The sequence below is a fragment of the Haliotis cracherodii genome, unplaced genomic scaffold (assembly GCF_022045235.1).
Source record: "Haliotis cracherodii isolate W230 unplaced genomic scaffold, xgHalCrac1.p SCAF_6, whole genome shotgun sequence".
NCBI lineage: Eukaryota > Metazoa > Mollusca > Gastropoda > Lepetellida > Haliotidae > Haliotis > Haliotis cracherodii.
The window spans coordinates 41464983-41482614 of NW_027266319.1; the positions used below are offsets into that span (position 1 = coordinate 41464983).

Here is a 17632-nt window from a genome sequence, read left to right on the forward strand (position 1 = left end):
ATTTGAGAACCATCTTCAGATTACAGCCTGGTCTCTCTGATTCTTCGTAAATCTTGGCTTGGCGCTAGTATCGATACAAGAATGTTGGAGCGACGTCTTGGGGTGCCGTTTATTAGAAAGGGCAAAAGGAAGCGCAAGTGAATTTTGATATTCATGGAAAGCATTGGGAACTTTGTACCATGGTCGTTTGTTAAGCTACGTTTTGGCGACTCATAATATCCATATTTGTGTCACATTTTGGCCGTTACCATTAAATTTGGATACAGACTAATGTTAAAAAGGAGATACCTGACAAGATAGCATTTATATTTCAATGAGAAACTTTCAAGGGGTGACTTTTCTTTTGCGGTTCAGTTTGTTAATACGACACAATACATTATTAATATTTCAAAAGGTATAGAGGAGGACGTGAAGAAAACATATATCCCCACGTCACATGTTAGCGAGGATCACATATTTTTGAGCCCCAGTAGTAATCAAGGTAGACGCTTCTAAGCCCACTGGAGACATCAAAATGTTCACCATTGCCGCTGAAGTTATGCTGCGAATTAAACTACACCAGGAAAGATATTCACTAGGTAATGAAAACACATCTGTAAACTTACGTTTTCACTAATACACATTTTAATCAAGCTTGATCTGATGATAAGTTTGCAGAAACATCGTATGCACCGATGATGTAAACTTCCTGTCTGTAATGTCATGTGACTGATCATGTTGTGCACGTATTTGTTAACTTGACTGTAATGGAGGGGCTCGAAATCAGGTGACGGTAACAAGATGGCGCCTGATTGACTCGTCTCGCTCAGCGAGTCATTATCAGTGTTAAATCAACAAGACATGTTTATTTAACCAAAGGTAAGACCTGATTTTTTTAAGAAGAAGAAGAAGAAGAAGAAGAAGAATATTTTATTATAGTGTCACCCGCTGTACATATAAAATGACAAGGCAAGAATGTAAAAATTCAGCGGCCGGCCAAAATGGCCTACGAGACACTAAAAGACTCATAAAAACACTATTTTATATATGTACACACCACATTTAATAGTAGTTATGAAAATAACATTCATAATATTATCCCCCATACAAACATCCTATATACACACAACCACATCCATTCCCACATCCAGGTCTTCACTCACAGCAGCTTACGCAAACCACGCAAACACACCCGCACATTCAGACACACCCAAACCCTCATTGACATCACTTCAATCACATCCGAACTCTCGCTCGAACCCTCACCGTCACACATCACTCTCACACACACCCTATTTCTTAAACACACCCTCACCTGTATCCGTTCCCGCATCCACACCAACTCCCTCATCCGCACCCATCAACCACGTCCTCACTCGCATCCACATCCCTCCCCGTCTCCACAAAAAAGAAGCACCAACCACGCACAAATACACCAACAAAGTAACAATCTACCGCCGCATACACACACTCCCTCCCAACGACCGCCCCCCCCCCCCCCCCCCCCCCCACACACACACACACACACCCACACCCGCGACAACATGAAACAAGCACCCAGCACGTCTTTAAGTCAAGTAGTCAGACCTGATTCTTATAAGTCACGTAGTCAGAAATACAGAAAGAGGGGGCTCGGAAACACATAACACGAGGACAATACAATCTTGGCTAAAGCATGTACATAAGACACTGTACATTTTATACGTGCAAGTTAGAAAATGAGAAAATAATTTAAGACTCATTAACATATATTGTACGAATGTTTCAGGGTAATTAATCATTCACAACCCTTGATTGATACACACGAAAAGAGAATATCGCTTTACACAAATATTTGATTTGAGACGTATTTATATCTACAAACAAGTTGTATCGGGCCAACAGTGTATCGTCTTTCGTACGCCATGACTACAAACATGTAAGTACGTAGGCAGTCACGTGATTAAGTACGTACTCAGAGCTGTATAAATACGGCCGTATCCTAAACACCCCGCACCGCATCATAACGGCGCACGTCAACGTCTACAAGGCAAGTGGTATTTAATATTCATATTTACACAAAGATCCAGGTTGTCTTCTATAAAGACTTTGATGATTGGTCAATTTCGTCTCGAACATCGTGATGGAATTATGTACTTTAAACGTCAGTTGGCAGATAACCTTATTAGATAGTTTTGCTAGATTTTGTTTAACGTCGCACTCAGCAATATTCCAGATGAAGGACGGCGGTCTTTAAATAATTGGGTCTGGACTAGATAATCTAATGAGGGAATAGACTGATTTGCAATAGTTATATGATATATCTGATGACAGCTGTGGCTAACATTGTTGTTATTGGACTCTCTTTACTTATAAGGGCTGGTTACAGCCACAGCGGCGTAGTTTTTTTATGCTGATGAGCACACAACAGAGTGGTCTACCCACGTGGCGAGCTACTACCGGGTATACACACATGACAAGGGGAAGGGGGAATAATGGATAGACCAGGGGTCAAACGCACCGTGTTGCATACCTTAGCGGACAAGGATCCTATGATTGACGGTTGCACTAAAGTGGTAAACGTCTTATACATACGCATAATAATACTGAAATGATGTTGTACGAGCGTTAAAACCTACTCGCTCATAAACCTGCGGTGGATGTTCCGTGAATGGCTTGTGTCTTTATGTACGTGAGTGTTTCCCGACACGCCGTCATTAAACTCAATTCGGCGTGAAAACAAAATCACCCAGAGGGTCAGGTGATCATTTTTAACAAACACTATCATCTCTATCTTTATAAATCTGTCACAAGGGAATAAACCGTAGCTGTTCTTTCACTCATAAATACTGAGTTTGCAATAATTCCGCCATATCTTAGCGGGTAATTAAGTATCAATGAGGATCCATAAAGCCTTTTCATGAACTGCATGGTTACCGGGGAGGCAATGGGTCACTTTTTTAAGTTTTAGCAAGAGAAATACTTAAAAAACAAAATAATATACCCCTAAACAAATGTTTCAAATTTGTAAACAATATGCTTCAGCATCCAGTCACATATTTTCCATTTTGATTTCAGATCCAGTGTTTTTTTTCTTCAGTTTTTCAGATTTTAACCGTCTTAATCCCCCAAAGAAGTAGTACCTGCCGAACAAACGCAGTGATGAAGCGTTACCTTACAGGTGAATTAACTTAATGGACAATGTGGCAATAGTGATCGGTTCAATCACTGTCGACTATCCAAGATTATCTCGTGACAAATTGACAGCTGTTCCGTGGCAACAGCTACCTCTTCCATTGCTTCACATACATCAGGAGACGCATACAGAGTACTTCTACCAGATTGTATGGCAGGAATCGATAGTGTGTTAACCATGAATCAAATGACATCAATGTGATATGTTAATATTTTTAAAACATATGACATTTGACACTTATTTAAACGTTCCCTGCGTTAAAGCGCGCATGGGGATCGAAGTTTCTTTAACAAATATCCTTGATTTTGAGACGATAAACACCACCAACCCACTGTTATCTGTTTAACATTAATCAAGTGAGGATCTACTGCGATTGTACAGCACTTGCCGACAAGTACAATTCAAAATCGGTTGCGTGTGTAAGAGTAAATCTATTACTTTTCCCAGCGTAGATGCAACGAAAGGTTAAAACACATTGGGGATTAATGTTGGGGGTTTGATAATGTTTGAACGTTCAACAGAATAACTTCTACCTCTATCGCCCCAGGGCTTGGCCTGGTGTCTCTGCTGTTCATCAGCAGCGTCTACAGCTGGCCAGACAACCACGGAGATGAAGACGATGACAATGGTGATATGATAAAGGCCGAGGGTATGGGTGGAATGGGTGGCGGAAGATACGCTGGCATGGGAGGAATGGGTAGTATGGAAGGTGGACGACCCGGTGGTATGGGTGGTATGGGTGGTGGACGACCCGGTGGTATGGGTGGTATGGGAGGTGGACGACCCGGTGGTATGGGTGGTATGGGTGGTATGGGAGGTGGACGACCCGGTGGTATGGGTGGTATGGGAGGTGGACTACCCGGTGGTATGGGTGGTATGGGTGGCGGAAGACGCGTTGGTATGGGAGGTATGGGTGGCGGAAGACGCGGTGGTATGGGAGGTATCGGTGACGAAAGACCCGATGGTATGGGAGGTATGGGTGGCGGAAGACGCGGTGGTATGGGAGGTATGGGTGACGAAAGACCCGATGGTATTGAAGGAATGGGTGGCGGAAGACGCGTCGGTATGGGAGATATTGGTGATGAAAGACCCGATGGTATGGGAGGTATGGGTGACAAAAGACCCGATGGTATGGGAGGTAGGGGTGGCGGAAGACGCGGTGGTATGGGAGGTATGGGTGACGAAAGACCCGATGGTATGCGAGGTAGGGGTGGCGGAAGACGCGGTGGTATGGGAGGTATGGGTGGCGAAAGACCCGATGGTATGGGAGGTATGGGTGGCGGAAGACGTGGTGGTATGGGAGGTATAAGGGGAGGAAGACGCGATGGTATGGGTGGCGGAAGACGTGGTGGTATGGGAGGTATGGGTAGTAGAAGCCGTGGTGGTATGAGAGGAATGGGTGGAGGAACACGCGGTGGTATGGGAGGTATGGGTGGCGGAAGACCCGGTGGTATGCGTGCTATGGGTGGTGAAACAAGCGGTGGTATGTTTGGTATGGGAGGTTTGGGTGGCGAAAGACGCGATGGTATGGGTGGCGGAAGACGTGGTGGTATGGGAGGTATGGGAAGTAGAAGCCGTGGTGGTATGAGAGGAATGGGTGGAGGAACACGCGGTGGTATGGGAGGTATGGGTGGCGGAAGACCCGGTGGTATGCGTGCTATGGGTGGCGAAACAAGCGGTGGTATGTTTGGTATGGGAGGTATGGGTGGCGGAACACGCGGTGGTATGCGAGGTATGGGTGGCGGAAGACCCGGTGGTATGGGAGGTACGGGTGGCGGAAGACCCGGTGGTATGGGAGGTAAGGGTGGGAGAAGGAGTGGAGGTAATGACAGCCGAGCAGCGAAAAGAGAGCGTATAAGGCAACGACTACAAAAGAGAAAACAGAGAAACGAAGAACGTAAACGGAAACGAGAGCAAAACAAGATCACCTTCGTGGTGAAGGGCATGACCGACTTCACTGCCGGAAAGTATGAAAGTGAGTAAAATAAATGACAATTATTGTTGTAAATTGTTAGGAAAGAAAGTTTTACTTGGAGTCCATTTAGGCTATCCTCTGCCCTGGTATTAACGCGAACAAACTGTACCCTGTGGCCTGAAAACTGTATAAATGTGTCAAACGTATTATTTAATATGAAGACTGTGAGGACACAACAAAATATCGCTCTCCCAGTTTATGATCAACTGTATAAATACGTATACGTTATTAGGATAATCTGCATTTTGTGTGTTTAATTGGTACTTTGGCTGAACCTATGTTATACGAGTCGAAACATTATCGCGCTTATCCTGAGTTCCTTCTGTTCTGATCCCTACGGATATATTAGTAAACATTGAGTACCTTTTTGGTAAAACCCCCCTTGATCCCTCTACAAATGTGCCTGGTAGTTGTAATATCATGTTTGATTGCATTCAAATTCAAAAGACAAGTATGTTGATATGTATGAAGCGACAGAAACATCGTTATTTTCTTCTTGTACTGAATTTCTTTCACTTTGATGTTTACAGAGGACAGTACCGTGATGAATCTTTACTTGAACGCCTACAATAAAGGTGAGCTGATGAAACGTGCACGCCTCCCTCCAATATACACGTATACAGTCAAATATTTGTTGAGACCAAGATAAAGTAATTATCAAATTGTCATCCCCGTCCGTCTCAAAACAAAAGATCACAATGTGTTACCTTCTTTACTAATTAATGAGATACACCCACGAACGTATATGTAATCAACCACACCTGCGTGTTTATGTCAACAGATTCCTTGAACACTTTGTTTGAAAATGATTTGTATGATACACAATATCGTGACACGGCCCAAAGGTGACATGTTACCTGATTCCTTGTCTTGTCATCTTACTTCCGTTTATCACATAACAAGACATAGCGTAGGATGTTATACATATTTTTCATATCATGTTGACATAGAATACATATTTGTTTATTTGACAGTGGTTAGTATTCTGGGAAAGCGACGAAACATCCTAATGAACAAAAGTATGTATACCCATTTGAATATACACAACACATGTATGTCCTCGTAAACAACCAAAGTATGACATTAATTTGTGTGAATCGTTACGCTTCTGTTATTCCCCCAAAGACCGCAGTGGTTCATAGAGACCACCTGAGCCCTGTCAATGTGATTCATCGTAGAGAAACCATTCTCAATAACAGTGCAGTGTTACCCATCGTAAATGATTCATAATGAGCACTACATCGTAGCCTTTCTATATTTTCAGTGAGAGGGTCCAATGTCAAAGGACAAGGTAAGTCTTCGATCCGTGTAACAACGTAATTTATTTAAATATGCAACGTTAAACATGTAAAGGTATTAGAAATATTTCCTCAACCTTCAAGGCACTATCAGATTTTTTAAAGTTCCTTAATAAAGGAATTAATTCCTGCTACATCGACAAACACTATCAATAACATTTTTCATTGCAGTAAGGTCGTCAATAACTCTCGGATCATTCAAGCGTAGCAAGTCAGGTAAAACTAAACGCTTTTTATTACTGCTCTTGCTGGTTACTATTATCCTTAGAGAGAGGGTAAAACCATTCACTCATGCTCCCCATGTCGAGACAAGCAACGTGCTGGTATTAAACCATTGTTCAAATAAGGACAGCAGTCATAATGTTACAACGTCTTTAATTAACTGCTTGTAGCAATTTGAATTCAACTCATTGAGTTGAAATGAATGATGTTGAATGTAAATGTCTAGTCATGGTTTCAAAAGAACAGAATTGATTAGTTACATGTATATTAATAATATTATGTCAACTCTGATTTGCAGTGTCGGACAAATGGAACGTAAAATGCCGAAACACGTTCGCTGACTGTAAGTGAAAGGAAAAGCTGATTTGCGTAATTAAATTTCCTCGTTCAGTGGCTTTGATATGGCTGACTAACACTTGATGCTGCAACATGACCTGACTGTCATAGATGCAGTTGGCTTCTTTCAATAATGATAATAATACTAATGACGATGATGACGACGATGATGATGGTGATGATGATGATGATGATGATGATGATGATGATGATGATGATGATGTTGCAGTGGTTGAAAAATTCGGTGAGAATCCAACAGGAAGAGACGCGGAGAAAGGTATTTTAATGAACATTTACATCAGTCATTATAAGTGAGTTAATACACTAGGCTAAATGAAAACAAAATATCTTAAAGCTGTGTGAATGTTCCAATGACTATATGTTGTTAAACACACGAGCCAGTTATATTACATTTAGCAGATGACGCCCTGTACATATATGAGCGTGTACAAAACAGTGGTTAGGGATGATTTTGGTTATGCAGCTGTCAGACAACGAGTTGAATTGTGACAAGCATTGAGGTCCTAGAAATGTGTTATTACCGAGAATATTCATGGAAATTCATCTTCAAAATTGGAGTCAGTGAGTTACTTTAGTTTAGTTGCGCTTTAAACAGCATTCCAGTTGTATCACTACGTGTCAGCTTGGTATGGAACTCGGCGTGATGCAAGGGATGCAGGTTGGGATTCGAACCCATGATCATTGATGTTTTGCACGCTTTAGGAACTCAACTCTGCACAGCAAATTGTGACGCCTTAGACGACTGGTCCAGCCATGACCCTTTCTGAATAGAGAACCCGTTTTTTCTGACAGGAACTTTTATTCAATTTTCAGCCAGGGCTATGATAGATAGAGTCACCGGACATTATATCACCGAAGGTAAAATGAATAAAGTAAATTAATTAACCTAAAAAATATTTGTGATTCAAAGGCTTATTGTTTCATTTGAAAATTATACCTTCGTTAACGCAATGAGTTGTTAACAAGGTTGAATATTATAGTTGTGAACATATTTCCGTTAGACATCAAATTAGTTTTGTATGGCAATGCAGATCTCTCAGTGGAAGGAAATCAATGTATATTTAATATTGTTCAATTGTTCATTTATCAAACAAATGGTTCAATACATCGTAATAACTTATATGCGTCTAATCTTCACTTTCCTATTCTGTTTCTATCCCTTCATTCTGCCAATTCTTGATAACTGGATAGCGTAAATATTATTCAGAGGGTGGACAACTTGTACCCAATCTTGTACCGTTTGTGAATAAAAGATGTTAAAAACAAAACCTCGCAGACTCAGTATATACATCATATCAAGCGTAAACAACATCCTTACGTTAAGGTACAGCCTTAACAATGTACACTTACCTCTATATAATGTATCTAATATTTCGTGTTATTTCAGTGAAGAAGCTGTTTGATGAACTCAGCAAAAAGTTGGACGATAACGGTACGTTTTGATAGAAAGCAGGTTTTAAAATATAACGTCTTCTATCGTTTTATGTTCCTTCAGCGTATTATTGGATTATGATCCAAGAAGTCTTGTAGATTAGCATCGTGTCATTAAAAATAAACAATAATGTTCTTTTATTGTCCGTTCAGATGAAGGCTATTACATTGATGCCGTGAAGCAAGATGCCGGCAATGCTGAGAGTAAGTATCAGTAATCTTGTCAAAAGTTTCATGAAGCTGTAAAGTTCATCAATAATGTTCACAAAATACAAAATTATAGTAAAATATACACTATAAATTTGAATTTTTCTAGTAGCTAGTTTTTCTTGAGTTCGACGGATAATATACATGCACGTGTGTCATTTATTTATCTAGATATAGGAAGTTGTACGAAGTGATCATTCGAGATGTTTTAATTAGTATGGCATATGTACAAATAATATGAATTGTACTTAGATTGTACGCTCTAAACTACCAATAATTGGTGGATGTATTTTGATAAGATTCATCTTCGTTGGTATAATCACATTTGTCAATGTTTTCTTCTACAGAGATGCAGGCCATGATTATGGACGTGAGAAAGATTTCATCAACTAGTATGTGTTCTTCAACATTTAATCTTCCTGTACATAATGCAAATCGATTACTGAAATTGAACTTATTGTGGTCAACAGGCATTTGTAAAACACCATCAATTATCTTTTCACGCCCCCTTTATGAGTTTGGATCTCACACGCAGGAAACTTAAACCTGCTGAATGTTGTTTCAGTTGGCTGTGCAATCCAAGAGAAGAAAGCAGATCTGGAGCCGTGTAAGTGAAACATATTTTGACTGAAAGCAGAAGGCACCCTTTATTTCAAACAAAAACATAGATAAGGTTAACACACATGAACTGGTTCATATTTTCATCTATGTAAATGTGACAGCGAAGTACCCACAAGACAGTGACAAGACAAGACAAAAGGAAAAACTTCAACTTTCCAATAGTCAACATTCCCTATATATTGAGCAATGTTTCAGCAGCTCCAGCTCGTGGTGTCAACATTTCAGAAATTTTTAGGTTCAGTCGAACATGCTCTTTCTGCTAAGATTTCAAAGCGCGTCATACTGTCCTTGCTAAAACGTTGTTTGATCGGAGTTATATCATTCAAGGCCTCTACCTTTTTCTAAAATGATGCAAATGGCTATGTCACTTGTATATACAAATATCTGCGTTCGTCAAAGGGTTGCAAGTTTGTCTGTTATTTTACGCCACAGAAAAATATTTCATGTCGGCCATGGCTAGACAAAACAGAGATTGATTAATATTACGTCTGTTGTACGATATCAAGTCATCTAGTCCGACAACTCCATCCTGTTCAGTGGCCTCTAACGAAGCTACTTGGGACCAATTCTGACCCGGTGTAACAGGCCGACACAACCCCCTGGCCAGTTCTTCCCCGGGGAAGGTTCGGCCTTGACCACTCACTTCTTCCCCTCTCTTGGCTCTAACCTAGGTCATTTCGGTCTAACTTTGGGCCAGGTCTTCCCAGGTCTTTAAACATATTAACATGGGTCACCACAGTATGGGTAGTTATAATGCTACACAACATACCACATATGTATATGTATATTGGTGGGCATCAGTCATTATTATGAATGGCCTCAGTGCCCTGATAACTGATGCTTATTGATGTTCATTTGATTATTTTAGATCACGATAGAAAACATGAGCCCACTGCAGCAGAAGCACACCTGATAAAGAGGCTAGGGTCTGTCCGCATGAATGGTACGTTATTGTTTCGTCCTCAATGTCAGTTATAACATTTGTCCAGAGATAAAGATGGAGACTGTAAAACAAAGGATGGAATCTCATTGACACTGTTAATGTAATAATTGTAAATGAATACCATCTGCCGATAGTGAGTGTTATGGGAAATGTCGATGATGATGTACACTGTGTGCCACCTGTGGGTGTAAAGATTAATGTCATAGACAGTGTATACTGTGCGTCACTAGTGAGTGTCAGGGTAAATGTCATAGGTGATGTATAGTTTGCCCCACTAGTAAGTGCTAGGTTAAATAGTATCACGGACCATATAATTTCAATGTAATGTACTAGAGTTGCGCATACACGTTAATTAAGTTAAGATTACGTGTATTGTTTTTTACAGCTATAAGCGCATTCATGGACTTCCAAAAAGAGATCATGGCAGACAGTAGGTGTTTACTTTACATTCATTTATCAACGTACATAATCATACACTATATTTTATAGCTTTATTAACTGTGCCTAGTCACCTACAATCTGTAGGGCCCGCTTTATCACTGCAAGCTAAAATTTTAAAAAATCAACTTTGTAATACCTGGTGTATGATGCAGTGGTGATTTTTAAGACTACCGGGGCGGGCGGTGTGCGGTGAGTACTTAGAGAAGCCTTCTGAGAATTTTCTGTTTCAAATTTACTCTGACTTTCGACATTCGTTCAATTGGCAGAGAACTGATTTGGAACCCTTTGATATTTATATATTTATATGTTTGAGCATTAAATGACTGATAAATGTCACATCTTATTACACAATTGCCCATATTCCTAACTCGAGTGCAACCTGATGCAATTCTTACTTTTTCCATTCATGTTCTTATATAGCAGGACATATTCTGTCATCTCTCCATGTCGCGGATAAATAATATTATTTGGAGAGCGTCATTGAACATGATTTATTGGGATATGACAGTAATATGTTCTTGTTTGTTTTGAATTCAGTGAACAAATGATATTCTTATCTGAAAATATAGACTGTATATATCACTCAGGGAAAGTCAAATGAAACTTTATGCTCGAACCGCTTATATTTACCTAAATGACATTATCGTTTTGAGAGTAAGATATGCATAAGGAAAAATAGTATATGAATAATAACTTTTATCTTACTTGTCCAGTAATATGTCCGGATCTGAATAAGTTGACAATGTCCCTCCTGGATTCACTGCTCATGTAGAGATTAACTTTGTCAAAGTCACTCGAGGAGCTAAACATGTCGCTGTACAGTCAAATATCCTGTATGCATTTCATTTCAACACAAAACTATATTATTAAATCTATTGGAAACAAAGTGATGCATATAGTATATCAAAAAAATTACACTTAGACTACCCCTTACACTGATGACACAAATATCACACTTTAGTGTAAGGTATATTTTTGGTGAAGGCCGTGACGTTTCCGTGTCTCTTGAAGCATATGGAAATTCTAAGACAAAACAACAATCTAAGTACAAACTAAAGAAAAGTGATTCATGGTTGGTCATTTAGAGACATTTCCCGAGAGAGAGTGAAAATCATAATAAATCAAACTTGATATAGCATAAGCAAATTACAATATAATTGAAATAGGGTTAATCTAGTTACAGTAAGACATAATTGTCAATAAAATGAAAATGAAAGCATTTTGAGAGAGACGTGTTTGGAGATGTACACATGTCACACAAGTCCATAATAGCAAAAAAAAATATCTTGATTTACATGAAGTAAATACAACTGTAACATAGAAGAACGCACAAGCCCATAATGACAAACAAAGATATCTTGATGTAAATGGATTAAGTGTCTACATTTGTAAATGACCTCATATAGATGCAGATTACTTTTAACGCAGTAGAATGAATTCAGTGAAAGATATACCGCTCAACAAATGTTCTCCAATATGCACCTTTAATTACAAGTATAAATCAAAAAGAGCAATATCTCATCCGAAACACTTATCCAGTTTTACTAATTCCCCCAAGATCTCCTAATTGATATAAATCTTTAAAATATTGCATGATCTAGTTATGGATATATCATCCAATGTAATAAACCTAAAAGTCAGCTGAAGTGCGAAAAACTCAAAGATAATGGTTAGTTTTCTTACAAAATGTGAACACGCATTATATTTCTTTCAATACAACAAACAAAACACAATTTAGATGGTTTCACTTGCAAAAAGTCAAAAGAATGTATGGAATACATCTCATCACAAAAGTGTACATACTAGTATTGTATTACAAAGGTAGGAAGGACTTTCCATTTGTTTGGGGGATTTCAGTTGGTTACACAGGTTTGGCAAGACCTCCCAAATTGGATCACTTTCTCTTCTCTGTCATAACTATTAATGTTCATTTTACACCCATTTTCATTGGTATTTCCATATGTCCTGCATAATATGAATCAATATATTTCTGACAGACAGCCCAAAAGACCGCTCACACGCCGTAGACATTGAGCAACTGAGGAGTGGTGAGTATGTAAATTATATATATATGGTAAATAAGAGTAAAGTTTCAAAACATTTGCATCAACACGATTGTTCGGTTAATAATTCAACGGAAATGAAGACATATGCACACAAGCAAACATGTACGCTCGCAGGTACACACGCATAACGACTCTGTACTTTACGAGTTAGATGAATGTTAACGACAGAAAGCATGAGGTATGCATATTGACATTATTTATTCCTAAACACACTGTCCTGATCTTCGTTACCAGGTCTGAAGATCCTTGAGGTCAAGAAAGACGAACTCATCAAGAAAGGTTTGTTGCTTGATCAGCGCTGCATCACGTGTTAAATACATTGTACATATAATAGTTATCTATATCTATATCTATATCTATATCTATATCTATATACCATACAAATTACCATTCAATAAGTCAAGTCTATTTTGATTATTTTCATTTTTTACTTACTTATCCATTTTTCTTTACCATGACAATCTACAATAAAAGAGTTATACACACTGGATACACATTGTTAGCATGTAGCTTTCATCATATGAACAATTTATAAACAAACACATAACGAAAAATGTCTATCCTACCTTTCAGCCATTGATGAACTCGAAACAATCGTTGAGGAAGAAAAAGGTACATATAGGTATAGGTTGACTAAAAAAGTAAAAACTATCCAATTATCATATATGCGTTGGTGAACGTTTTATGAATTACTGATACAAAATGTAATGTATGACTCCATCTCTAACAAATGTTATCAAAGGGTCAATTCCCCATACCCTCGATGACTGTGCACGTGGTGTTGCTGTTAATGTGTTAGGTACCCGGAACTGTGCTCTGCATTAACGGGTGGAGACGTTGCTAAATTCTGTTGAAGATAGATTTGTGTTATGTTCCAGGACCAAGATCGACACAATAATTATATATAAGCTCGTTTCCCTTTAAACCGATATATATTGATATGTGTTCTTATATATGCACACTGAAGTTCGTATTCTATGATGTACATCGCATCATGGATATAATAAACCTTTTTATATTGTGTTCTTGCAGTTGACCCTGAACTTCGTCCACGTAAGTATTCATTAATGTCACACTCAAACAATTGCAATGAGTTAAAGTATGTGTTTGACATTATTGTAAACTACAGAATAAGTGTCCTAATGTAATAAATGCAGAAAATTAATGCTTATTGCAGTGAAAGAAAAACTCTCGGAAATAGCCCAGAATGTTCTTGAAGAAGGTGAGTTGACTTCTGATGCATCTTTGATATACACTAAACAGTGCGACATTCATCAAATATTACTACTACTAATAAAGTCAAACCGGCAATCACAAATCGAGGTGAATTGTTTATGTTTCATATGGTATGAGTCACGTTAATTTAAAATTGTTTCTTTATGTGTATACTTTAATGAAAGACAATGCGTTGAAAACGGGTTTTGTTACGCAATCATATCAGGTTAATGTACATTCTTTACACAGTTGAATTGTGCGTAAACTAGTGTGTAAATGTTGTGTAGACTGTTTATATTATAATGGGTGTTGTGACTACCTCGTGTTATATTTCACCGGTTAAACAGAGAAGACTTCAAGAATGCCCAAGATGAAAGCCATCATGGATGACGCGATTGGACGAGTAGGTGGGTAGCTGCACCATGTACACACGGTGGTGTTGATAGTGATAAAATATCTCCAAAGAGTTTTGGCGTTTTTCAGGACCCAAATACAAGCATCATTGTGGTCAGTTGCTTTCATTACTGTGCACGTGAGGCATACACCTCCACGGTATCTTCTAAAGACCCGCATTTTCGCAAGCATTAAACTGACACACTGTGGTATAATTGCATTACTCTAAAAAAATAACAGCATCGTTAAGCCCTATATATTCACTCACTCACTCAAGCTAAAACTAGTTATTTATTGACAGTGTGCAGAACAATATTTTTCATAAACCTACAAGCGAAATGAAATAATTCTTTCTGAGATATTCTAAAAGGTAATTGATATTTCAGGTAATAAGCCGGGCGCAGGTACAATCGAAGGTCTGCTCCGCAAGCGATCGATCAATGGTGAGAAGATACCTTCAAAAGTTATGTTTAATGATACTTGATAAAGACCCCAAAAATATCAATTACATATCCATTCTGATTTAATTAAGGATTGACTGTGTATTTTTTTCATTTCATTGAGGTATGAATCGAAAATCCAGTATGCAAACTGTATGAATCCGCGTAGGTGGGTGGTAATCAATACAGGTTACCTGTGTACAACAATTCAATCCATAGTCATCATAACCACAAATAATTTTCATTTAGAGTATGCTGGTATCCAGAATAAAATCGGAAGGTGCATTACCAAAGGTAAGAATGATGTTACATAATCTCCTTTATGTTCACAACACGTCCGAGTCTATGTTTCAGATTACGACTTACATACATTTCTCATTTATATTGCACGCCTCCGTCTAGAAGTTCATTCACGCTTACACGCGCTGAGAACGTATAATTGTCAACTCATGTGAAACGTACTTCACATGTTGTCCACGGGTTGTGCGACGAGTGTTTTAAAAGTATGATTCAGCATGAGAAAGACATATCAAACTGTCATCGGTATATGAAACTCTCCATATCTATGTCAAAACTGTTACAAATATTTCAGATGCAGACATGCATAAACCTGCCAATATAGGTATTGTGATGTCTAGTGTTTGATAACGGTGTATGGCCAGACAAAATGAAACAATGAGAATGAACTCCCGACAATGTCAAGGTGGATGAACTGAAATGACAGAAAAGAAAAGCATAATACTAATATATTCATATTTTTCTTATGCATTCCTCTCTAGTTCTTGGTCGTTTTGGAAAGACGGGAGATTCCCTGGAGCAACAAGTGGAGAAAGGTATAATTGCTGCTTACAAACGTCATGGTTGAATTGGTGTCATGGTTGTGTATTAAACCATACTAAAATCGCTATCTGTGACTAGTATGACGACATATCATTGACTGTGTGTACGCTGATGTTCTGTTGTTATTAGTACAGATCATACATCCTCCCAGTCTACAACTAAACAGGCCAAGTCCTCAATTTAAACAATGAACTTATTGCGCGCACGTACGAGGAAAAGTACCAACGCAGTTTTTACACTTAAATACATTCTTATTAATGTGACTTTAAAATATTTTCAACAGCTTCCCCATCACTGAAGTCTATGATTCTGAAGGTAATGGACAAAGGTAGGTATAAACATTTTTACTTTATGCAGTACTTTTTACTCGGTCTATGTTGAAAAGCCATCTGATATTCAATATATCCTTTGGAAAGAAGTACGTCATATTAAACAAAAGCATTTAATAAGTAGCCGTTTACAGATTCAGCCTCATTTGTGTCATGTCTCTGTTTACAGCCTTGATAAACCTCCAACATTTTGCTGATGAAAAGATAAAGGACTTGGAAGCAGGTGACAAGATATTCATAGCTGGTTGTTTTCCCTCAGCCTTTTTTTCAGTTTTGGTTTTCGTTCTCCTTTCCTTGTGCAAATATAATTCTAAGGATGTGTTGTATCACCGACAGACATAAATGTGATAGGAACCAACGGAATAATTTAGAATCCTGCCTTCTCATCGAATTTAATCTGGATAATATGTGTTTATGCCCAAAGAAACTGTTCCTTTGAATGAACTTTACCGTTATGGAATCTACATTCCAAACCAGAATGTTAACACCTAGCTGATTAACAACAGAAATGTGACTCACTCCAATGTGTCAATGTACTAGATTGCCTAATTCCAATTTCCCAATATTACTTTGTGTGAAAATAAAGACAAGTTCTCAATCCCTTTTCCAGATGATAACATGTTTTGGTTTTTATATTCCGTGTCAATGTTCACAAAAGACCTAACATTTACATTGAACTGTGCTATTGCTGAATCTGCTTTCAGTGAGTGGGTATGGTTTTATGCCACTTTTAGCAATATTCCAGCAATATCACGGGTCACTAGAAATAGACTTTAGACATTGTGGCCATGTGGGAATCGAACACTGGTCCTCGGCGTGACGAGCGAACACTGTAGCCATTAGGCTACCCCACCTCCCCTGAATCAGCTTTCAAGGGTAGATACAAGTAGCAGTGTACATTATGTACATCCTTCGGGCATCTTGAGAGAAACGAACTAGTGACATATATGTTTCTTAATAGTACACTAACCGTAGATTGACATGGTTTAAAATAACCGTTCTGATTTATTTCCTCAAAATTTAAAGATATATTTTTGGGAATATTAACAAACCTTTTCTTGTCATTCCTGGAATGAATGTCCTTGTTTTAGGAAATGGCATATTCGGTAAACTGAACCAACTGCACAAAAGCCCAAGAATGTAACGCAGAACTTCACGAGCTGGGAGGTAAGAATCCCTTGTTTTGGATTGTTTATTGTTTTATGCCACAGACAGCAATATTCCATCTATACAACAACGACCGGTAACAAATTGAGTCTTTGCTAGACAACGCCCCATGACTTGACCACCCGATCCATTTATTGGACTTAAAGCTCACATTAGAGGTGTGAGCTGAAGTTGGGTTTAACGTTCAGTTCAAGATCATTGCACTTATATGGCAACGCGCATGAACGTGTGTGTGTGTGTGTGTGTGTGGCTGATTGTACTAGTCTGGACTACTGTCGACTTTATAGTGCTAGTCCACTGACACATCATGCGGCAGTTTAACATGAATACCCCACTCAGACACAGTATACTGACTCCGACCCGACCAGTCCTTGTTTAATCCCTTCCTGCCAAGCAGGGTAACACGAATCTTTTATTGTATTTTGGAATGACGCGGCCGGGGATCGAACCCCGGACCTCCGCTTTCAGGGCGGAGGCTCTACCACTAGAACATGGAGGCGGTCCCTTACATTGGACCAATTCTGTGATATATA

The 17632-nt window shown here is 38.8% G+C and overlaps 1 protein-coding gene across 1 annotated transcript; it reads left to right on the forward strand.

The window, feature by feature from the left end:
- Nucleotides 1-3120: 3120 nt before the first annotated feature.
- On the forward strand, nucleotides 3121-17076 carry LOC139444636 (uncharacterized). The gene is made up of 28 exons (XM_071225554.1): nucleotides 3121-3139; nucleotides 3702-3896; nucleotides 3930-5129; nucleotides 5660-5704; nucleotides 6104-6148; nucleotides 6394-6420; nucleotides 6599-6643; nucleotides 6948-6992; nucleotides 7215-7262; nucleotides 7820-7864; nucleotides 8394-8438; nucleotides 8591-8641; nucleotides 8992-9036; nucleotides 9210-9251; nucleotides 10134-10208; nucleotides 10594-10638; nucleotides 12647-12697; nucleotides 12950-12994; nucleotides 13289-13327; nucleotides 13748-13768; nucleotides 13893-13937; nucleotides 14278-14337; nucleotides 14710-14766; nucleotides 15013-15057; nucleotides 15543-15596; nucleotides 15887-15931; nucleotides 16102-16155; nucleotides 17024-17076. The coding sequence occupies exons 1-28, from the start codon at nucleotides 3121-3123 to the stop codon at nucleotides 17074-17076; spliced, it is 2586 nt and encodes an 861-aa protein (XP_071081655.1).
- The last annotated feature ends 556 nt before the right edge of the window (nucleotides 17077-17632 follow it).